Below are 25,531 nucleotides of genomic sequence, written 5' to 3' on the forward strand. Positions count from 1 at the left end.
GTCAGTTTGATGGATCGTGCCCAATAACCTCTCTCTGATATTCTTCCCTAAAATATATATATATATATATATATAAATATAAACCTTGACAAAAAGTAGACTTTGAGAATGTCTAAATATATATTAAAATTCACTCCCTAAAAATAATAAATAAATATGTCCAAAAACAACTAGGGAATTCACAAGCCTCTTTATAGAGAGCTGTACGTGCATCTAGTGGTTACACCATGTTATTATATGTTTTTCTTTCTTAACTCTCACCAGATGGCGCTATTCTGCCTTCAAAAAATTTATTTTGAATGCCTAGTCTGTATTCTAACCTGAAATACTTCATTAATTGAAAAGTAAAGAAAAACATTATTATTATTATTTTCAATAGAAAAAAAATATCATTATTATTGCATAAATATAAATTAGTGCCATAAAATTATCTAAAAAAAAAAAAAAAAAAAACGTTTGAACAAAAATATATTACATTGATTTTACTGGGGTAAAAAAGTTAAATTTCAGGGGTTCGGTCACTTTTGACCTCAGAGAGCACAAGTGAAGTGAAGTCAAGTCAAGTCAAGTCACCTTCATTTATATAGTGCTTTTAACAATATGAATTGTTTCAAAGCAGCTTTACAGTGATAATAGGAAATCACAGTAACATAGAGTGTGACTCCAGAGGACGAGGAACACCAGAGGGTTAATACTTTTTTTTTTCCGCCCAACTAAACTTCATACATATAATTTGCATTTTAATGTGTGGTTTAATCACTTTATTATAAACATTGTAGTTAAGTCAATTTCTTGCATGAAAGAACTTCTACCCAGACAGAAGTGTTTTATTTTTTCCAACAGCGCTGATAAAGTTCACAAAAAACTTTTGTTCACATTTAATATGGCATGTGTATATACATACATATATACATATAATCTGGGTTACTTATCTGTTGCTTCACACTATGTTCAGTGATTCATAGGTTTAAAGTGCTTTAATTGAAGATTTCCCCATTATTTGTTTCTTTGTGTTCTTCTCTGGTTTTAGCAAAATTATGTAACATTTTGGAGCAAATATGCAAAATAGTAAACCAAAACTTGAAGCTAAAATAGCAAATATCTCCACAGCTACAGTGAATTTTCCAGGAGAACTGACATAAGCTGGGATAAATGTAAGCCAGACAGCACAGAATATGAGCATACTGAACGTGATAAACTTGGCTTCATTGAAGTTATCAGGGAGCTTCCGAGCAAGAAAAGCTAAAACAAAACACAAGACTGATAGCAGGCCAGTATAACCCAGAACAGCCCAGAAACCAAAAGCTGAACCTAAGTTACATTCTAAAATGATCTTTTCTCTGTAGTAGCTTGAATTCAAATATGGGAAAGGAGGAGATATTGTTAACCAAAGCACACAGATAATCACCTGTATTAACATTAAGGAAATAACACTGAGTCGTTGTTGTGTAGGTCCAAACCATTTCATGACATTATTTCCTGGAAGTGTAGCCCTGAAAGCCATTAACACCACTATGGTTTTTCCCAGAACACAAGAGATACAGAGGACAAAAGTGATCCCAAATGCTGTGTGACGCAACATACAGGACCACTCAGTGGGCCGACCAATGAAAGTAAGTGAACAGAGGAAACAAAGTGAGAGTGAGAAGAGCAGCAGGAAGCTCAGCTCTGAGTTGTTGGCTCTAACAATAGGTGTTTCTTTATGGAGATAAAACAGAAACGATACCAGTGCCGTTAATATCACCCCAATGAAGGAGAAAACACAAAGCAACATCCCCATGATTTCTGTAAAGGAAAGGAATTCAACCACTTTTAATATACATCTGTCTTTACTTTCATTCGACCAGAACTCTAAATGACAAGGAAAGCAGTCACTAGAATCTGTGAAGAAAACAAAATACTTTAGTGAATGGCTCACTTTAATTTATAATAGTTCATAAGAGTTATCCAGCATGTACTATTTTACCTGTGCCATTACTGATTTCTCCCTCTGCACATGGAATACAGTCATAACAGCAGACAGGTCGTCGTTTTTTCATAGCCTTCCTAGTGCCAGGGAGGCAGCTCTCACTGCACATTGACACAGGCAACTATGAGAAAATAAGTTGTCATATAAAACACCAAATAATCATGATTTGAATTGTTAAATTTGATATATTTTCAGACAGATTTACTAGTATGATTGTTCTGGACCGACTGTCCTGTTCAAAATTCAGATATTTCACATAACCTCAATAATTTGTTATTATAAATTATTGATATACCTGTCCACTGTTCCCTGCCCATAACACGTGTTCTTGATTGACTTGAAGATGTTGCTCTGAAGCCAGTGAGCTGTCATAGACACCCACATGCTTAAACTGCAGGCCTCCATTCCCAGCAGGCTGCCAGTTCACTAGGTCATATCTCGCCACTGGATCACCACTTCCATCAAAGAAGATTTCTTCACCTGTTTTGACAGTGAATCTCACATTTCTCATATACTCCAACACCTGAGAGGAAACATCAGGAACAGTATTCCTATTTTTCATTATCATTTTTCTACTGTTATTTTTTTGTCCTCTAACATAGACCTACCTTTTGTGGTGTGGGCCGTTCTCTTTTGCTGCTGTTGATGGAGGATCTGAAGTCTTTCAATACATTATGTAGGGTATGTGCAACAGCATACACTGCAGTGTACACTTTATTTGCTATCCGTAGCTCTGATACATCAGTATATTCGTTTTGCAGCTCAGCCAGTCTCTCTGAGCCAGTACAGCCACCACTGGCACTGTTCCTGAAAGAGCACTGAAAAGCTGTTTCCCAGAATTCTTTTAAAAGTTCAATTTTTGGTTCTTGATCAGGGTGCACATTCACTAAAAACTCTCGCAGACCCACAAGTTTGGCATATGCTATGGCAAAACCCACAGCTCCAGATAAAAAACTGTATTCCTTTGTCTCTGCAACTGTTCGAGAAGTGATCCATGATTCACTACCAACCCACTGCAGCCCTGTGATGTTGTGTTGTGCAATTACATTCACAAGGGGGAAAAAATCTCTTAATGCAACAAAAGCCAGCACCACTCTGGCGGTGCCTTTCTTTATCACTTCCAGTGTCTTTAGAAGCTGCTCCTGTGGATCAGTTCTTAATATGGTCTCTGAGTATTCAATACAAATCCCTTCTTTTTTTGCAGCCTCCTCAAATGCTGCAATACCATTATTGCCATAGTCACTGCGACTCCTGACAGTCCCAACCCAGGTCCAACCAAAGTGCTTAACAAGCTGAGCCAGTGCTCTGCTTTGGTAATAATCACTGGGAATTGTTCTAAAGAAGGATGGATACCTTTTTCTGTTACTCAGGCATGCACATGTGGCAAAATGACTGATCTGTAAGAAAAAAAGGGTATTTTAACCACAGATTTTTTCTATTTTTCATCCATATCTGTAACATTCTATTGTACAAAAAGCATAATTGTTATGAAAGAGACTGCAAATATTTAAACAACTTAACACATTTGTTTCTATAAACTGTAATTAATAGGATAAATATGACTTATATATTTATGACTAATATAACATAATTTTGGTGCCTGTTCCAGTGCTTCATGATTCAACATGATAACTAGCAGCAGATAAGTAAGAGTTCTTACAACAGGTAAACTGAATGGACCAACTACAGAAGCCAAGGCTATGGTGGGAGAGGAGTTTGACTCTCCAACAATGGCATGAACAGCTGGTGGTCTAGAACAAGACATATCGCTCAGAGTCTCTTCATAGCCATTCATCAAAGCCATGCCTGAGAAAATAGCCTGAGCTATTGAGCCACATGAGTCATATATCTTATAGCCCAAGGAAATGCCAGGCAACAGTTGTGTATTGTTATTGATCTCCTCAATGGCAAAAATCAGTGTCTGGGCAAATTTAAACTCACGCAAGCTCAAGCTAAAAAAAAAAAAAAAAAATTGTATTACATTCAGCAAAGAGTCATGTTCAGCTATTATTTTATATCATCATACAGACCTGAAACATGTTGTTGGCTCTGGTTTGGTAGTGAAAGAATGCATTTTTAGCAGTGCACTAATGTGGATTGAGAATATCGCCCCAATGTTGATGTCTCTTTCTGCAGAAAGTAGAGGAAGGACAGGCTGACTAAGCAGTCTGCAGACTTGAGCTGAAGCTGGTACACAGACCCCATACACCACCAGCAGCAGCAGCTGCAGTGACACAGTCCTCTTTGCCATGCCAATATGTATGCAGGGCAGGAACCTATGTGGCAGAACAAGGGTAGTGCTGCCTTTTATAGTGTCTTTAAATTGTCCTTTGGGGTTGGCATTATTAATCTTTCACTCTAGTTGACCTCTCACATTCATGTTTCATTATAGAATGAATTAGACTGTCTTTTTTATTTTAATCTCTTTTTAATTTTTTTAGAAAGAAAAATAAAATTAAAGCTGCAAGCAGCGATGAAAGGGCCCTCGCACTCGTGCCATCGTCACTCGGTGGCTTTAGGAAGACAGACCATGGTTGGGCAAAGTGCATTTAAGGAGGTATATATATAAGAGTATGTCAAAGTCAGTTACAAAATTTTTTGTATAATAGTGATAATAGCATGCTTCAACACTCAGCTAAGTGTTGCTAGCATGTTTAGTATGTTTCTAGCATGCTTAGTACACAATAATTATGTGGTTAGTACTGCATTACTGTGTTAACCATGTCAGTTTCTGTTGCCAGTAGGTGGGGCTATGTCTATATCTAAATATCGCTATGTAGATTGTTCAGTGCAGGACTTTTATCAAACATGTGAAGTTTGGGGCAGATTGGACATTGTATGCTTGAGTTACAACAACTTCCTTTAGCATTTCTAGCATGTTTTATGATGTTTCTAGCATATTACATATTAATTTTGGGGTAGATTGGACATTGCATGCCTGAGTTACAGCAAATTTATATTTAATTGCAGTAATAGCATGCTTTAGCACTTAGCTAAGTGTTTGCTAGAATGTTTTAGCATGTTTCTAGTATGTTGAGCACCTACTGGCATTTTTTTTATATGTTATTAGGAGTCCAGAACAGTGTTAAAAGTCACTTCCTGTTGCCAGCAGGCGGCACTATGACTATAACTGAATATGAGCATGGACATGTGTTCAGTAGATAACTCTCATCAAACGTGTGAAGTTTGGGGTAGATTGGACATTGTATGATTAAGTTACAAAAACTTCCTTGAGCTTTTATAGCATGCTTTAGAACTTAGCTAAGTGTTGCTAGCATGTTTCTTCCATGTTACATATTAAGTTTGGGGCAGATTGGACATTCCATGCCTGTGTTACAGCAAATTCCTATTTAATTGCAGTAATAGCATGCTTTAGCACTTAGCTAAGTGTTTGATAGCATGTTTTAGCATGTTTCTAGTATGTTGCTAGCCTGTTTAGCACCTGCTGGCTCTTTTTTATATGTTATTAGGAGACCACAACAGTGTTAAACATGTCACTTCCTGTTGCCAGCAGGTGGCGTTATGACTATAACTGAATATGAGCATGGACGTGTGTTCAGGACAGAACTCTTATCAAACGTGTGAAGTTTGGGGCAAATTGGACATTCCATGCCTGAGTTACAACAACTTCCTGTTTCATGGCATCAATAGCATGCTTTAGCACTTAGCTAAGTATTGCTAGCATGCTTTAGCATGTTTCTAACATATTTAACACTCAATGGCATATTTTACTATTGCTGCGTCCCAATTTGCATACTACCCGTCCTAAATAGTGTTCGAAGACAGAATTAGTATGTCCCAAATCGTAGTATGTTGAAATAAGTGTTCCAAAGATACCCGGATGGTCTACTATTTCCGGTCAGAATCCGAAGTGCAGATCAATGCCCACTCTAACGTCTAATATTGCCCACAACCCACTGCGTGTTGGACGAGGATTCGGTTAGAACTACAAACACGAGTGAAAAGTGTTAAAAAACTACACACATGGAGGACGCGTGAGTACGGCGGTCAGGGCAGGACTCTTATCAAACGTGTGAAGTTTGGCGCAGATTGGACATTGCCCTCTTGAGTAACAACAACATCATGTTTCATTGACTTAGCATGCTTTAGCACTTAGCTAAGTATTGCTAGCATGTTTTAACATGTTTCTAGCATGTTTAGAAGTCAATGGCATTTTTAACATGTTGCTAGAATGGCATCAACGTGTTAAACATGACACTTCCTGTTACCAGTAGGTGGCGCTATTACTATAACTGAATATTCTCATGTAGATGTGTTCAGGACAGAACGCTTATCAAACGTGTGAAGTTTGGGGCAGATTGGACATTCCATGCCTGAGTTACAGCAAATTCCTATTTAATTGCAATAATAGCATGCTTTAGCACTTAGCTAAGAGTTTGCTAGCATGTTTTAGCATGCTTCTAGTATGTTGTTAGCATGTTTAGCACTTGCTGGCACTTTTTTATATGTTATCAGGAGTTCACAACAGTGTTAAACATGTCACTTCCTGTTGCCAGCAGGTGGCGCTATGACTATAACTGAATATGAGCATGGTCATGTGTTCAGGACAGAACTCTTATCAAACGTGTGAAGTTTGGGGCAGATTGGACATTCCATGCCTGAGTTACAGCAACTTCCTGTTTCATGGCGAAACATCGAAATTTGTCAGGCCGCAGAGGACCCGCCCTTCGACGAAAACTCAAGATCTTCGCAATTTAACGTCGCAAACGCCTTAAGATTACACTCACCAAATTTGAAGATGATCAGATTAAAACTGTAGGAGGAGTTCGTTAAAGTACGAGGCATGAAAATGGCAAAAACTGCACAAAAATCTGAGAGGAAGTTCAAAATGGCTGACTTCCTGTTGGGTTTAGGGCTACGCTCCAAGAGACTTTTTTGTAGGTATTAGGTCCTTACATGTATGTACCGAATTTCGTACACGTAAGTGGAACATAGCGGGAGGCGCACTCCGTTGAACTTTTATAGGTGGCGCTATCGAGCCATTTTGCCCCGCCCAATTCTGAAATCAGATCCAAATCAGATGTAAATTTTCGCCAGTTCTGACGCGTGTGCAAAGTTTCGTGAGTTTTCGAGCATGTTTAGGCCCTCAAAAATGCGTTTCAATGCGGAGAATAATAATAATAATAATAATAATTAAAGCTGCAAGCAGCGATGAAAGGGCCCTCGCACCCGTGCCATCAACACTCGGTGGCTTTAGGAAGACAGAGCATGGTTGGGAAATGTACATTTAAGGAGGTATATATAGTAAGAGTATGTCAAAGTCAGTTACAAAATGTTTTGTATAATGGTGATAATAGCATGCTTCATGACTCAGCTAAGTGTTGCTAGCATGTTTAGTCTGTTCCTAGCATGCTTAGTACACAATAATTATGTGGTTAGTACTGCATTACTGTGTTAACCATGTCAGTTTCTGTTGCCAGTAGGTGGCGTTATGACTATAACTGAATATGAGCATGGATGTGTGTTCAGGACAGAACTCTTATCAAACATGTGAAGTTTGGTGCAAATTGGACATTGCCTTCTTGAGTAACAACAAAGTCATGTTTCATTGAATTAGCATTCTTTAGCACTTAGCTAAGCATTGTTAGCATGTTTTAACATGTTTCTAGCATGTTTAGAACTCAATGGCATTTTTAACATGTTGCTAGAACGGCATCAACGTGTTAAACATGTCACTTCCTGTTGCCAGTAGGTGGCGCTATTACTATTACTATTACCCATTCAGTCTCAGTCTCCCCCTGCACACATTCACACCTCTCCAGCCTGGTTATGGCTGTAAATATGCATTTCTTTTGTCTGCATTATAGTTACTAACGACTGGCTATTCACAGGCTATTCATATGGTTTCAGTCACTAATTTCTTTTCTCAAAGTTCACCCTTACATTTTAAACTGTATCTAATGCATTTCTTGAATAAAGAAACATTTCAGTAAGCATTCAAAAAATAATAAAAATATAACTTCTAAAGTTATAGAAGCCATAGTTACAGCGCGATCTCTTGAAGTTTGGTGCAAATTGGACATTGCCTTCTTGAGTAACAACAAAGTCATGTTTCATTGAATTAGCATTCTTTAGCACTTAGCTAAGCATTGTTAGCATGTTTTAACATGTTTCTAGCATGTTTAGAAGTCAATGGCATTTTTAACATGTTGCTAGAACGGCATCAACGTGTTAAACATGTCACTTCCTGTTGCCAGTAGGTGGCGCTATTACTATAACTGAACAATCTCATGTAGATGTGTTTAGGCCATGACTCTTATCAAAAGTGTGAAGTTTGGGGCAGATTGGACATTCCATGCCTGAGTTACAGCAAATTCCTATTTAATTGCAATAATAGCATGCTTTAGCACTTAGCTAAGAGTTTGCTAGCATGTTTTAGCATGTTTCTAGTATGTTGTTAGCATGTTTAGCACCTACTGGCATTTTTTTATATGTTATTAGGAGTCAAGAACAGTGTTAAACGTCACTTCCTGTTGCCAGCAGGTGGCGCTATGACTATAACTAAATATGAGCATGGACATGTGTTCAAGAGATAACTCTTATCAAACGTGTGAAGTTTGGGGTAGATTGTACATTGCCTTCTTGAGTAACAATAAAGTCCTTGTCAGGGTTTTACAGAGGATGCAGACAAGATGGTAAGGTTAATAGTTTATTTTCAGGGAGTGTGGAGATGCAGACAGATGGTGAGTAACAGAAACACAGAATAACAGTGGATGCTTAGCTGGTTGGTAATGTCCTTGTCTTTCTTTCTCTTTGCAGATGATGTCGGGCTGAAGGCAGAACAGGATGGCAGGCAGGACGGATTGGAGAGGATGAAATGACAGGTAGGAATCCAGGTAAGTGTTCGGAAGTCTGTGGGTCATGTGAACATCGACGAGACCAGACAAGGAGTGAAGGGAGAGTGCTGAATATAAAGGGTGGTTAATGAGGGAGTGCAGGTGATGATGATTGGTGATTGGGTGAGTGAGTGCAGGTGTGCGCCATGGAGGATTCTGGGGAATGAAGTGCACACACAGATGAAGGCTGAAGAACGTGACCGTGACATTACTCCCCCCTCCCGTAAGGCGCGTCCCGCGCCGAAGAAGGCAGCATACGGGAGGGGGGGTGGGCACCCTGGAGTCCGTGACGGGAAGGTGGAGCAGGTTCAGGAGTACGGACTCCAGGATGGTGGCAGGACAGACAGAGGAGGTGATCAGGACGGTGCAGGCTGAGCAGGGAACCAAGGTGAAGCAGACTGATCAGGGGACCATGGTGATACAGGCTGAGCAGGGGACCATGGCGGTAAGGACCTTTCTGGTGGCCATGGCGGTGCGGACCCTTCGGGTGGCCATGGCGGAGAGGACTCTTCGGGTGGCCATGGCGGTGAGGACCCTTCGGGTGGCCATGGCGGAGAAGAACCTTCGGGTGGCCATGGCGGAGAAGACCCTTCGGGTGGCCACGGCGGTGAGGACCCTTCAGGTGGCCATGGCGGAGACGACTGATAGCCCCCCCCCCAAAATTCCTTTGGGGAAATATCAGGCTTTAACACTGGACTGGAAGAGGCAGGGGGCGAAAGCGGCTCTGGGCTGGACAGGACCAGTGATGAAGGCGGCTCTGGACTGGACAGGACCAGCGGCGAAGAGGACTCTGAGCTGGACAAGACCAGCGGCGAAGAGGGCTTGGAGCTGGACTGGTCCAGCGGCGAGGAGGGCTCTGAGCTGGACAGGACCAGCGGCGAGGAGGGCTCTGAGCTGGGCGGAACCAGCGGCGAAGAGGGCTGTGAGCTGGGCGGAACCAGCGGCGAAGAGGGCTCTGAGCTGGGCAGCGATGAGGGCTCTGAGCTGGGCAGCGATGAGGGCTCTGAGCTGGGCAGCGATGAGGGCTCTGAGCTGGGCAGCGATGAGGGCTCTGTGCTGGGCAGCGATGAGGGCTCTGTGCTGGGCAGCGATGAGGGCTCTGTGCTGGGCAGCGATGAGGGCTCTGTGCTGGGCAGGACCAGCTGTGAGGAGGGCGTTGAGCTGGACTGGACCAGCTGTGAGGAGGGCGTTGAGCTGGACAGGACCAGCTGTGAGGAGGGCGTTGAGCTGGACAGGACCCGCTGTGAGGAGGGCGTTGAGCTGGACAGGACCAGCTGTGAAGAGGGTGTTGAGCTGAATGGGACCAACAGTGAAGGCCCTGTGCAGGGCAGGACCAGCGGTGAAGGCTCGGTGCTGGGCAGGACCAGCGGTGAAGAGGGCTCTGTACTGGACGGAACCAGCGGTGAAGGGGCTCAGTGCTGGACGGGACCAGCGGTGAAGAGGGCTCTGTGCTGGACGGGACCAGCGGTGAAGAGGGCTCTGTGCTGGACGGGACCAGCGGTGAAGAGGGCTCTGTGCTGGACGGGACCAGCGGTGAAGGCTCTGTGCTAGGCTCTGTGCTGGACGGGACCAGCGGTGAAAAGGGCTCTGTGCTGGACGGGACCAGCGGTGAAGAGGGCTCTGTGCTGGACGGGACCAGCGGTGAAAAGGGCTCTGTGCTGGACGGGACCAGCGGTGAAGAGGGCTCTGTGCTGGACGGGACCAGCGGCGAAGAAGGCTCTGTGCTGGACGGGACCAGCGATGAGGGCTTTGAGCTGGACGGGACCAGCGATGAGGGCTTTGAGCTGGACGGGACCAGCGATGAGGGCTTTGAGCTGGACGGGACCAGCGATGAGGGCTTTGAGCTGGACGGGACCAGCGATGAGGGCTTTGAGCTGGACGGGACCAGCGATGAGGGCTTTGAGCTGGACGGGACCAGCGATGAGGGCTTTGAGCTGGACGGGACCAGCGATGAGGGCTTTGAGCTGGACGGGACCAGCGATGAAGAGGGATTTGAGCTGGACGGGACCAGCGATGAAGAGGGATTTGAGCTGGACGGAACCAGCGATGAGGGCTTTGTGCTGGACGGGACCAGCGATGAGGGCTTTGAAAACTCTGGCTCTGGCTCGGGGAGAACGACGCTCACTGGCTCTGGCGGGCAGGCGACTGGCTCTGGCTCTGGCGGGCAGGCGACTGGCTCTGGCGGGCAGGCGACTGGCTCTGGCTCTGGCGGGCAGGCGACTGGCTCTGGCTCTGGCGGGCAGGCGACTGGCTCTGGCTCTGGCTCTGGCGGGCAGGCGACTGGCTCTGGCTCTGGCGGGCAGGCGACTGGCTCTGGCGGGCAGGCGACTGGCTCTGGCTCTGGCGGGCAGGCGACGCTGACAGTCACAGGCGCGGCGGGCATGACGCTCATAGACTCAGGGGCGGCGGGCACGACGCCTACTGCCTTGGTCTCGGCAGCTCTGGCGTGAAGTGCGGGCTCGGCTGGACTGGCGTGAAGTGCAGGCTCGGCTGGACTGGCGTCAAATGCAGGCTCGCTAGTGCTGGTGACTGAATTCCGGATGATGATGGGTGGCGTGGTGAAGATGGCTGGAGATGGTGGTTGAGTGGCGATGTCCTCAACCTCACCTACGGTGAACCTTGAGCCACTCAACCACAACACATGATCTAGATACTGGGCAAATGAGCCTGGGATTGCCTCCGCTGGAGCTTGCTGGTACAGATGGTTATCCAGTCCGCCCCAAAATACTGTTTTTAGGACATCATCTGTCCAGCTTACCCCAACAGAAAGCTCCAGAAAGCCGGCGACATATTCCTCGATTGAGCAGCCATCTTGAAAACAATGAATCAGACGATCAGCTGGGGTTAGGGTGAAGTGAGCAACTTCCATGCTTCGTGTGGTCTGGTCTTCTGTCAGGGTTTTACAGAGGATGCAGACAAGATGGTAAGGTTAATAGTTTATTTTCAGGGAGTGTGGAGATGCAGACAGATGGTGAGTAACAGAAACACAGAATAACAGTGGATGCTTAGCTGGTTGGTAATGTCCTTGTCTTTCTTTCTCTTTGCAGATGATGTCGGGCTGAAGGCAGAACAGGATGGCAGGCAGGACGGATTGGAGAGGATGAAATGACAGGTAGGAATCCAGGTAAGTGTTCGGAAGTCTGTGGGTCATGTGAACATCGACGAGACCAGACAAGGAGTGAAGGGAGAGTGCTGAATATAAAGGGTGGTTAATGAGGGAGTGCAGGTGATGATGATTGGTGATTGGGTGAGTGAGTGCAGGTGTGCGCCATGGAGGATTCTGGGGAATGAAGTGCACACACAGATGAAGGCTGAAGAACGTGACCGTGACAGTCCTGTTTCATGGAATTAGCATGCTTTAGCACTTAGCTAAGTATTGCTAGCATGTTTTAATATGTTTCTAGCATGTTTAGAACTCAATGGCATTTTTAACCTGTTAAGCTGCAACCCCACTTTTGAAAAATCCCAAGAAATGACATACCCAAACTGAAACAGATACAGTTCATGAACCCTTTGTACTAAAAGCACAAGTATGATCTCATTTGAAAGCTGACACCTGGCAGTTTATTGTAAATGTAGAATTAATTATTGTCATAATGACAAAAATTGTTATAAATAGCTTCAAAGTTTTGTAAAGTTATTAGAAATTATTTTTTATGAAATATCCTCATGAAAATAAAAATTGAAGTTGGCACTGGAGCAATCTAGAAATGCACTACAGCTAATGCCACATGTCTAAACATTTTATGTTTAAAATCTTAAGATAATAAGTCCAAAACTCTGTATTTAGTGAAATGTTTTTCAAGACCATGTCATGTGACTTTATTTTGATTTGATGCTAAAATGCTACTGATGTTTATTGCCATCTTCTAACCATCTATCCAGTATATTGTCTTTATTGTTTTGTGCTGCAAACGAGCCCCATTCAGTCTCAGTCTCCCCCTGCACACATTCACACCTCTCCAGCCTGGTTATGGCTGTAAATATGCATTTCTTTTGTCTGCATTATAGTTACTAACGACTGGCTATTCACAGGCTATTCATATGGTTTCAGTCACTAATTTCTTTTCTCAAAGTTCACCCTTACATTTTAAACTGTATCTAATGCATTTCTTGAATAAAGAAACATTTCAGTAAGCATTCAAAAAATAATAAAAATATAACTTCTAGGTGGCAGGTGCACCTAGGGCTAGCTAGCATGTTAGCTTAGCACACCATCAATACACGACAATTTATGAGATTAAAACCATGTTTGTGCTTATAAACTTACTTTATAAAGCAAATCGAGTATTTTAAATAATTTTCTGTGATCTAATTTGGCTTCAGATAAAAAATCAGACAGAAAATATACTATTGGATAGTGTTCTGCACAACGATTCTATATAGATTAGCATTAGGCCTACATTATAAATATAATCTATTATTAAGGAAATACCTGGCATGGATTGAAAAACACAGGTAACTCAAATATCATAGCAAACATGTTTATTGTCTTCAAAATGTCTGTATCTGCATGTTACAGCCATAGTTACAGCGCGATCTCTTGTTAGCTGTGTGTGTGTTCGAGGCTTCCTGGATTGTCACATGATTATGGCACTTCTTCATGTTCTAATACTGTGCACAGGGCGGCGAGGGCGCCCTCAGGCTATTGGTATGAATTGAAAACACATTAACAGAGTATGCAAACGCTCATAATGATTACATCGACGCATTTGGGTATAAATTCAATAAATATTATTCCTGTCTATAGAAATCTGATGTAAACCTATGAGAATATATCAATATTTCTCCAAATCTGCACATTTTTGAGCTAAAGCCTAGAAGGACCTTGTTTTGTGTATCGCTGTCATGACGATGGCACAGGAGTTTTTTTATGAATGAAAGCGGCTGACGCGCATAATTCATATCAAAGGTATCGACTCATTTTTTCATTTCATAACTCCTGACACAAATTAAGAAATAACTGTCGCTATAAGTTTCTCAGAATACAATAGTGGTCAAATTCTGAAACTTGAGTCTTATATCTTTTTAATGATGTATAGTTTGTCAAGGTATAACATTAAATCTGATAGTAACTTTGAACTATATATAAATAAAACCGCTTCAGTGCGCCCGCGCTCTGGCAACGGTTAACAGGTTAACATGTTGCTAGAACGGCATCAACGTGTTAAACATGTCACTTCCTGTTGCCAGTAGGTGGCGCTATTACTATAACTGAATTTGAGCATAGACATGTGTTCAGGCCATGATTCTTATCAAACGTGTGAAGTTTGGGGCAGATTGGACATTCCATGCCTGAGTTACAGCAAATTCCTATTTAATTGCAGTAATAGCATGCTTTAGCACTTAGCTAAGTGTTTGCTAGCATGTTTCTAGTATGTTGCTAACCTGTTTAGCACTTGCTGGCTCTTTTTTATATGTTATTAGGAGACCACAACAGTGTTAAACATGTCACTTCCTGTTGACAGCAGGTGGCGCTATTACTATAACTGAATATTCTCATGTAGATGTGTTCAGGCCATGACTCTTATCAAACGTGTGAAGTTTGGGGCAGATTGGACATTCCATGCCTGTGTTACAGCAAATTCCTATTTAATTGCAGCAATAGCATGATTTAGCACTTAGCTAAGTGTTTGCTAGCATGTTTTAGCATGTTTCTAGTATGTTGTTAGCATGTTTAGCACTTGCTGGCACTTTTTTATATGTTTTTATATGTCCACAACAGTGTTTAACATGTCACTTCCTGTTGCCAGCAGGTGGCACTATGACTGTAACTGAATATGAGCATGGTCATGTGTTCAGGACAGAACGTTTATTAAAAGTGTGAAGTTTGGCGCAGATTAGACATTGCCTTCTTGAGTAACAACAACATCCTGTTTCATTGAATTAGCATGCTTTAGCACTTAGCTAAGTATTGCTAGCATGTTTTAACATGTTTCTAGCATGTTTAGAAGTCAATGGCATTTTTAACATGTTGCTAGAATGGCATCAACGTGTTAAACATGACACTTCCTGTTACCAGTAGGTGGCGCTATTACTATAACTGAATATTCTCATGTAGATGTGTTCAGGACAGAACGCTTATCAAAAGTGTGAAGTTTGGGGCAGATTGGACATTCCATGCCTGAGTTACAGCAAATTCCTATTTAATTGCAATAATAGCATGCTTTAGCACTTAGCTAGGAGTTTGCTAGCATGTTTTAGCATGCTTCTAGTATGTTGTTAGCATGTTTAGCACTTGCTGGCACTTTTTTATATGTTATTAGGAGTCCATAACAGTGTTAAACATGTCACTTCCTGTTGCCAGCAGGTGGCGCTATGACTATAACTGAATATGAGCATGGTCATGTGTTCAGGACAGAACTCTTATCAAACGTGTGAAGTTTGGGGCAGATTGGACATTCCATGCCTGAGTTACAGCAACTTCCTGTTTCATGGCGAAACATCGAAATTTGTCAGGCCGCCGAGGACCCGCCCTTCGACGAAAACTCAAGATCTTCGCAATTTAACTTTGCAAAGGCCTTAAGATTACACTCACCAAATTTGAAGATGATCAGATTAAAACTGTAGGAGGAGTTCGTTAAAGTACGAGGCCTGAAAATGGCAAAAACTGCACAAAAATCTGAGAGGAAGTTGAAAATGGCTGACTTCCTGTTGTGTTTAGGGCTATGCTCCAAGAGACTTTTTTGTAGGTATTAGGTCATTACATGTATGTACCGAATTTTGTGCACGTATGTGGAACGTTGCGGGAGGCACACTCCGTTGAACTTTTATAGGTGGCGCTATCGAGCCATTTTGCCCCGTCCAATTCTGAAACCTATATCAGATGTAAATTTTCGCCAGTTCTGACGCGTGTGCAAAGTTTTGTGAGTTTTCGAGCATGTTTAGGCCCTCAAAAATGCAATTAAATGCGGAGAATAATAATAATAATAATTATAATAATTAAAGCTGCAAGCAGCGATGAAAGGGCCCTCGCACCCCTGCCACCGCCACCCGGCGCCTTTAGGAAATGCCTTAAGATTACACTCACCAAATTTGAAGAGGATCAGATCAAAACTGTAGGAGGAGTTAGTTTAAGTACAACATCAGGAAATTACAAAAAATGTCCAAAATCTAGGAGGAAGTTCAAAATAGATCACTTCCTGTTGTGTTTAGGGCTATGCTCCAAGAGACTTTTCTGTAGGTATTGGGTCAATACATGCATGTACCAAATTTCATACCTGTACGTGAAACCAGGAGCCGGGGCAAAATGTGGGGGCAATAATTTACCGAATTTGCCCCCCCCAATTCTGAAAACCATATCACACGTAAATTTTCACCACTTCTGAGGCGTATGCAAAGTTTCATGATTTTTCGAGCATGTTTTGTATTTGCCACACTTCCTGCTACCAGCAGGTGGCGCTATTGCTATAACCTAAAATGAGCATGGTCATGTGTTCAGGACAGGACTCTTATCAAACATGTGAAGTTTGGGACAGATGGGAAATTGTATGGCTGAATTACTGCAGGCTGTCTGTGGTTGCCTAGCAACATCGGAACTGCATTCAACATTAATATTGAACTTATCTGATCATGCATATATCACCAGAAGGCCGAAATTGGGTGAACGTTTGTCAGGCCGCCGAGGGCACACCCTTCGACGAAAACTCTAGATCTTCGCAATTTAACGTCACAAAGGCCTTAAGATTACACTCACCAAATTTGAAGAGGATCAGATCAAATCTGTAGGAGGAGTTCGTTAAAGTACAACATCAGGAAATTACGAAAAATGCCCAAAATCTAGGAGGAAGTTCAAAATAGCTCACTTCCTTTTGTGTTTAGGGCTATGCTCCAAGAGACTTTTCTGTAGGTATTGGGTCATTACATGTATGTACCAAATTTCATACCTGTACGTGAAACCAGGAGCCGGGGCAAAATGTGGGGGCAATAATTTACCGAATTTGCCCCCCCCCAATTCTGAAAACCATATCACACGTAAATTTTCACCACTTCTGAAGCGTGTGCAAAGTTTCATGAGTTTTCGAGCATGTTTAGGCCCTCTAAAAAGCGATTCACTTTGGAGAAGAATAATAATAAACGGAGCAAAAACAATAGGGTCCTCTCACCATCGGTGCTCGGGCCCTAATAAACAGAGCAATTCCAAGAGGGTCCTCACACCATCGGTGCTCGGGCCCTAATAATAATAAATATAGCTGCGAGCAGCGATTGCGGGCCCAAGCCGGTGGCACCGCCACCCTGATGCCTTTAGTTACACTAAAGGCACCGGGGTGGCGGTGTCACCGGCTTGGGCCCTCCATCGCTGCTCGCAGCTATATATATATATATATATATATATATATATATATATATATATATATATATGTATATATATATATATATATGTATATATATATATATATGTATATATATATATATATATATATATTTTTTTTTTATATATATATATATATATATATATATATATATATATATATATATATATATATTTATATATATTTATATATATTTATATATATATTTATATATATATATATATATATATATATATATATATATATATATATATATATATATATGTATATATATGTATATATATATAAACACACTTAAAAAAATTATATATATATACACTCACCTAAAGGATTATTAGGAACACCATACTAATACTTTGTTTGACCCCCTTTCGCCTTCAGAACTGCCTTAATTCTACGTGGCATTGATTCAACAAGGTGCTGAAAGCATTCTTTAGAAATGTTGGCCCATATTGATAGGATAGCATCTTGAAGTTGATGGAGATTTGTGGGATGCACATCCAGGGCACAAAGCTCCCGTTCCACCACATCCCAAAGATGCTCTATTGGGTTGAGATCTGGTGACTGTGGGGGCCATTTTAGTACAGTGAACTCATTATCATGTTCAAGAAACCAATTTGAAATGTATCAAGCTTTGTGACATGGTGCATTATCCTGCTGGAAGTAGCCATCAGAGGATGGGTACATGGTGGTCATAAAGGGATGGACATGGTCAGAAACAATGCTCAGGTAGGCTGTGGCATTTAAACGATGCCCAATTGGCACTAAGGGGCCTAAAGTGTGCCAAGAAAACATCCCCCACACCATTACACCACCACCACCAGCCTGCACAGTGGTAACAAGGCATGATGGGGATCCATGTTCTCATTCTGTTTACTACCAATTCTGACTCTACCATCTGAATGTCTCAACAGAAATCGAGACTCATCAGACCAGGCAACATTTTTCCAGTCTTCAACTGTCCAATTTTAGTGAGCTCGTGCAAATTGTAGCCTCTTTTTCCTATTTGTAGTGGAGATGAGTGGTACCCGGTGGGGTCTTCTGCTGTTGTAGCCCATCCGCCTCAAGGTTGTGCGTGTTGTGGCTTCACAAATGCTTTGCTGCATACCTCGGTTGTAACGAGTGGTTATTTCAGTCAAAGTTGCTCTTCTATCAGCTTGAATCAGTCGGCCCATTCTCTTCTGACCTCTAGCATCAACAAGGCATTTTCGCCCACAGGACTGCCGCATACTGGATGTTTTTTCCCTTTTCACACCATTCTTTGTAAACCCTAGAAATGGTTGTGTGTGAAAATCCCAGTAACTGAGCAGATTGTGAAATACTCAGACCGGCCCGTCTGTCACCAACAACCATGCCACGCTTAAAATTGCTTAAATCACCTTTCTTTCCCATTCTGACATTCAATTTGGAGTTCAGGAGATTGTCTTGACCAGGACCACACCCCTAAATGCATTGAAGCAACTGCCATGTGATTGGTTGAATAGATAATTGCATTAATGAGAAATTGAACAGGTGTTCCTAATAATCCTTTAGGTGAGTGTATATTCCATTATTGAATAATCCTGGAGATCCGTTCCACTATTGAAGGGAAAAAATATCCTCTTCACATGCGCAACAATGAACAGACTACGATGTCAAGATTGCATTTCTGGAATGTGTGTGTTTTGTTTTAAGAGACTTCTTAAGACACAACTTTTTAGTCAAGCTTTTAATTTATAAACTGTGTGTTTTTTTTATACCTATTTTTTTACTGCAATGTTTGATTGTTTAAACTCTTTTGTTCTGTATGCTATAGCGCTTTGAGTATGTGAAAGGTGCATTATAAATAAAATGTATTATTATTATTATTATTCATAACTGTGCGTGCCCACGGCAAGGAACGAGCTGACCAAAGCGAACGTTTTCTAGTTAATTCCTACTTAATTCATTGAATATGCTTGCTCTACTCAGCACCATTATTAATATCTGTGTGGGCGTCCGTATTTTACTTTTAAGATAGCGCTTTAAAAGCCCCCAGCGGTGTCACACGTCGATTAACCGGTGGGAAAATTTTCCCACAGTCACATCCCTATATATTTATATATAAATACAATAGGCCTACCTGAAGAGAATTTTATTTGCCCGACCAGAGTAGCCTGATTAGAACGTCAATGACAAAAAGATTATTCTAATTTTATTACATTCATTTTAAGTTGCAATCAACAGTTGATAATAAATGTATTACTGATTTGGTAACAAGAAATGTATTACTGATTTGGCAAGGTTGCGCTGCTGAGGCTCGTGCAGCTTCTCCAGGAGAAATGTAAACAAATGAGTGCAGAACACAAAAAAGAAACTCGGTTAACAACTTACTGACTATAAAAAATATAAATAGTGAGTTTTTATACATTTTATAAGAGTTAACGTTAAGAAACCTCACTTGACGAGAAGGCTGTTTCCTGAATACAATCACGATTGAAACTGTGACATTGATTTCATACAACAGGTTAAAAACAGTTACAATCAAGTCACTTACATTTTAGATGCAATATTGACAGTTTTTGTTCTGTTTCAGCAGCGAAAATAGTTAAACAAAGATCACAGAAGAACCATCACGCGCATCTCTCAGCAACGTGTTTTCTCATTTCTGAATGATTCAGCATTTTGAACAAATCGGTTGACTCAAAGATTAAATGATCAATCCATAAACATAATGTCTTAATCATTAATGACTCAGTCATTCAAACGAATCGTTTGAACGAATGAATCAATGACTCACTCATTAAGACGGTCGCCTGGCGACACCTATTGGCGGTTTAGTGTTATGTAAGTATCATTCTTTCCAACGTGTGTGTGATTTGTGTGTGCACCAACAATGTCCGTGCGGATGTCCGTATATTACTTTCACTTTTATATTAGCGATTTAAAAGCGTCCGCTCCGGTCACATGTCGATTAACCGGTGGGAAAATATCCTCAGACACATACCTAATAAATGTATATTAAAAATAAATAGTTTAAGAGGAGTGGCTAAAAATTCAGAGGCTGATTTTGCAAAAAAATCCACATTCAGACCAAAATATCTGACTTCCTGATGGCTGGAGCTTATGAATGTAAATTAGAAAGTTGTCCGGCTTGATGAGAAAAATATACAAACTATTTTTTTTTTACTGTATTTAAAACTAACCCCCCCACTTTTGTCAAAAGCATGTTGAAAGTGACACACTTCCTGCTGCCAGTTGGTGGCGCTATAACTTTGACTCACAATAGTTACATCCATCTGATCGGCCTCTGAACACACTGCTAAAGTTTCATCAAGATCAGTTAATGTATGCAGAAGTTAGAACACTTCGTCTCCTCTCTTTTCTCGCCATAAATTTGTTTCCTCGCCACGGCCAAACCGTTCGAGATATCAAAAATCCGTCCGCAATTTAGCATCCTCAATGTCTTGACTTCATGCTGACTGAGTTTGGAGGTGATTGAATGAATTCTCTAGGAGGAGTACATCACATTCCACAGCAAGCATTTTCCAAACAACCCATAATAGCCGACTTCCTGTTGGGCTGGCGTGAAACTTGACAGAGCGAAAGTTGTTCGGCCCGATGAAATCTATATGTGTACCGAGTTTCATATTAATTCATGCAAGCGTGTTTGATATATGAACCAAGTTTTTCAGACCCTGTTCAAGAGGGCGCTGTTGAGCCCCCCTGCCACGCCCGTTTCTGAAACTTTTCACATGTCTACTGGCTAATAAGTGTTATGTGTCTGTCGAGTTTCATCCAATTTCAAGCATGCTAAGAGTCTCAAACGCATCCGAAAAGAATATTAAAATTTGATGCGTTGCCACGGCAACAGTATCTAAGATATCAATAATCCTTTCACAGGTCTACATCTGCCGTGTGTTTATATTATACACATAAAGTTTGAAGCAAATCGGGTAAAAGTAAGAGGGTGACTTCAAAGCATTTTGAAAGTGACACACTTCCTGCTGCCAGTTGGTGGCGCTATAACTTTGACTCACAATAGTCACATCCATGTGATCAGCCTCTTACAACGAACACACTGCGGAAGTTTCATCAAGATCAGTTAATGTATGCAGAAGTTATAACACACTTCCTGTGTCCCATTATTCGCCATAAATTCGTTTCCTCGCCACGGCCAAACCGTTCGAGATATCAAAAATCTGTTCGCAATTTAGCATCCTCAATGTCTTGACTTCATTCACACCAAGTTTGGCGGCGATCGGATGAATTTCCTAGGAGGAGTATTTCACATTCCATTGTATGCGTTTTCCAAACAACGTATAATAACCGACTTCCTGTTGGGCTGGTGTAAAACTTAGAGCACAAAAGTTGTTCGGCCCGATGAGATCTATATGTGTACTGAGTTTCATATTATTATATGCAAGTGTGTTTGATTTATGGACCAAGTTTTCGGACACCATTCCAGGGGGCGCTGTCGAGCCCCCTTGCCACGCCCGGGTACCAGCTTCAGTCCGGCCCTGTTGGCCGCGGGTTCTGACGTGTGTGCAAAATTTGAAGAGTTTTTGAGTATGTTAAGGGCCCCAAAAATGGCAAAAAGGCAAAAAAAAAAAATAATAATAATAGAAAAAAATAATCCTACCGAAAACAATAGGGCCTTCGCCCTTTCAGGGCTTGGGCCCTAATAAACAGAACAATTCCAAGAGGGTCCTCACACCATCGGTGCTCGGGCCCTAATAAACAAAGCAATTCCAAGAGGGTCCTCACACCATCGGTGCTCGGGCCCTAAATATAGCTGCGAGCTAGTTCATTCCTACTTCCATAGAAATTCATTGAAAACGCTCGCTCTGCACCATTATCCATGTCAGTGCGGTCAAAAACATTTTGAAAGTGACACACTTCCTGCTGCCAGTTGGTGGCGCTATAACTTTGACTCACAATAGTTACATCCATCTGATCGGCCTGCTGAAGCACGAACACACTGCTGAAGTTTCATCAAGATCAGTTAATGTATGCAGAAGTTATATTACTTCGTGTTTCTCTTTTCTCGCCATAAATTCGTGTCCTCGCCACGGCCAAACCGTTCGAGATATCAAAAATCCGTCCGCAATTTAGCATCCTCAATGTCTTGACTTCATGCTGACCGAGTTTGGAGGTGATTGGATGAATTCTCTAGGAGTACATCAAATTCCACAGCATGCGTTTTTCAAACAACCCATAATAGCCGACTTCCTGTTGGGCGGAGCTAATAACTTAGAGTGCGGAAGTTGTTCGGCCTGATGAGATCTATATGTGTACCGAGTTTCATATTAATTCATGCAAGCTTGTTTGATATATGGACCAAGTTTTCAGACCCCGTTCAAGGGGGCGCTGTCGAGCCCCCCTGCCACGCCCAGGTACCAGCTTCAGCCCGGCCCTGATGGCCGCAGGTTCTGACCTGTGTGCAGAGTTTTCGAGCATGTTAAGGGCCCCAAAAGTGCCCGAAAGGTTGACAAAATAATAATAATAATAATAAATATAGCTGCGAGCAGCGATTACGGGCCCAAGCCGGTGGCACCGCAACCCTGGTGCCTTTAGTTACCTAAAGTCACCTGGGTGGCGGTGCCGCCGGCTTTGGCCCTTCATCGCTGCTCGCAGCTATATATATGTACATGTATATGTATATAAAAAAAAAAAAAAAAAAAACAGAAAATATTACTTGTCTTACCTTATTCTTATTTTATGATACACTCAAAATATTCCACAACATTGATTAACGTTGATTAACCCCGTTGATTAACCCCGTTGATTAACCGGTGGTAAAATATTCCTAGTATATTTTTATATAGATACAATAGGCCTACCTGATTTTGAACACAAGAGGGCAGTATAGCACTATGAATGACATGATTTATTTATTTTTTGGACTAAAAAAAATATTCTGGCTGTTTTTAAACTTAACAATTATTAAATTGAAAAAAAATAAAATAAAATGGGTTTAGTTCTGATATTTGTATAATTTTATATAGAAATAAATGGTGTATAATTACATTTTTAGAAGATATGAGGCTTTTAGTGTTTCCATTTTTGACATTACTTTAATCCCACACCATAGCAAAATCGTTTGAGATATGTATTATCCGTTCACAATTTAGAATCTTTAATGTATTTTCATCATGTTGAAAAAGTTTGGTGGGAATAAAATAAACCACTTAACCCTTTAGGCGCCAGAGGTTTTTTCCTAAAACGTTCGATTTTGACATCTTAATTTCAAAAGGCTATATCTTAAAAGTGATAAAAGATAGAGACTTTCCGTAAATTAGAGAAATATTAAGGATCACCCAAAGTTTATGTAGGGATTACATTTTCCCATCTAATTTGCATATTATGACGTCATATAATGGCGGCCATCTTGGATTATAGAATTTTCATGAAAAGTCACGTTTAAATGATAAAATGCAGCACTTCTTTCCCCCAAAAATGTCCCTCACCTTCTGTATGCTTAATTGCACAATACTGAAAGCTCAGGTAAATAGTAAGTAGTGAACAAACTGTGTAAATCATTACTAATAAATGGTAGAAACAAACTGAATGCATGTAGCGGTTGGCCTTTTGCTGTAGAGCTTTTCCATTTACTACTTACAGTTGGCACTCTGATTCCATGTATATGGGGCACATATTATTCATATGACACACAAACACAAGTAGACAAGATCTGTTTAGTTCAAAAGCTCACTCGCCACGCCAAGCCACAGATCATGAGTGAGATGACGAGACAAGACGAGAGACAATGTTAGTATTTTCTTTTTCTTTTTGTGGTTTTTTTTTTTTTTTTGGTTGTTATTTTTTTAGCTGACAAAGACGCACACATCACAAGGACATGAACACACAAAAAAGAACACATATTGTACACTACTAAATGGTCAGGGAAATAGATAGTAAATCAACAGTGTATGTGATTACTAAAAAATGGCAGACAAAAAAAAAGAAAAGAATTTATGTTGCAGGGCTTTTGCTGTAGAGATAATGACTCCCTGTCCATCCAGGTGACATTTCTTGTAGTGTTTCATGGTGTGGTCTTGCGATAGACTATGCATAATATAGCCCTTCTGCCCCGTGTCACACCGCCTCTGCTCCTCCTACGAGCAGCGCGGGCGCGGCTAGATCTGCCTCGCGCGCGCGTCGAGTGTGCACAGCTCGGACTACTGTCATTGTCATTGCGACTCCCCACCCTGCCTCCACGTTGCCCCCTAACTGTCCTATGAATACTTCGACCTCGTCTAACATACTCAGTGGCATTAGACAAAACCTCCACCACAATACTGTTGCCGCGATTGCGGAGACGCACGCGGTCACCATGGCTAGCGCGGTAAAAATCTCCCGCGGCCGCCTCGATCCCCACAACACTAACACGCCTGCTAACTTCGCGATGAACACTCCGACCCCGGGAAACATTGTTCCCACCACTGACATTGGGCAAAGGAGCATATATATTGGGCAAAGGATTCACTGTTTGTGCTTGGTGTAGGGCTATACTTTCACTTTCAGAATCACTGTCATTTTCTGAAGGCAGATAACGTTATTCCCCTTCAGAATTAGGGTCCGCGAATAGAAGACCCAACACTTCATTGCGGGTAAGCTTTATTGATGCCATTAGATAATAATAATAATAATAATAATAATAATAATAATCTAATGCAAATACTCGCTGACGTTGACAATATTGCTTTGATAAAATGGCTCACTCGCACACTAGCTCCGCTTTTGTTCGCACTGATTCAATGCACTCTAGCTCGAAGATTTTGTATGGAAACATGATGTTTTTTTGAGTCGGGGATGAAGTATGACATGTCTGCCAACTAGTGGAGGGGAGGTCGAACGAAATTTGACACCCTATTTGACAAAATCGGCCGTTTTATTCAGTGTCGCATCTTGTCGAGTAAACTCGACCGTGGCACCTAGAGGGTTAAGAGGAGTGGGTAAAAATTTAGAGGCTGATTTTGCAAAGAAATTCACATTCAAACCAAAATATCTGACTTCCTGTTGGTCAGAGCTAATGACTGTAAATTAGAAAGTTGTCCGGCTCGATGAGACCAATATACGTACTGATTTTAGTAACTGTTGGTAAAACTAACCCCCCAACTTTTGACAAAAGCATTTTGAAAATGACACACTTCCTGCAGCCAGTTGGTGGCGCTATAACTTTGACTCACAATAGTTACAACCATATGATCGGCCTCTTACCACGAACACACTGCTGAAGTTTCATCAAGATCAGTTAATGTGTGCAGAAGTTATAACACTTCGTGTTTCTCTTTTCTCGCCATAAATTCGTTTCCTCGCCACGACCAAACCGTTCGAGATATCAAAAATCCGTCCGCAATTTAGCATCCTCAATGTCTTGACTTCATTCACACCGAGTTTGATGCGGATTGAATTAATTCTCTAGAAGGAGT

The 25,531-nt window shown here is 41.5% G+C and overlaps 1 protein-coding gene across 1 annotated transcript; it reads right to left on the bottom strand.

The window, feature by feature from the left end:
- Window positions 1-967: 967 nt before the first annotated feature.
- On the bottom strand, window positions 968-4,220 carry olfcd3 (olfactory receptor C family, d3; the record flags this gene model as incomplete). The annotated part of the gene is made up of 6 exons (XM_081394629.1): window positions 968-1,881; window positions 1,967-2,090; window positions 2,265-2,492; window positions 2,578-3,366; window positions 3,630-3,921; window positions 4,000-4,220. The coding sequence occupies 6 exons, from the start codon at window positions 4,218-4,220 to the stop codon at window positions 968-970; spliced, it is 2,568 nt and encodes an 855-aa protein (XP_081250755.1).
- Window positions 4,221-25,531: the final 21,311 nt, after the last annotated feature.

The sequence above is a fragment of the Scardinius erythrophthalmus genome (assembly GCF_964197995.2).
Source record: "Scardinius erythrophthalmus genome assembly, contig: HAP1_SCAFFOLD_58, whole genome shotgun sequence".
NCBI classification, from domain to species: domain Eukaryota; kingdom Metazoa; phylum Chordata; class Actinopteri; order Cypriniformes; family Leuciscidae; genus Scardinius; species Scardinius erythrophthalmus.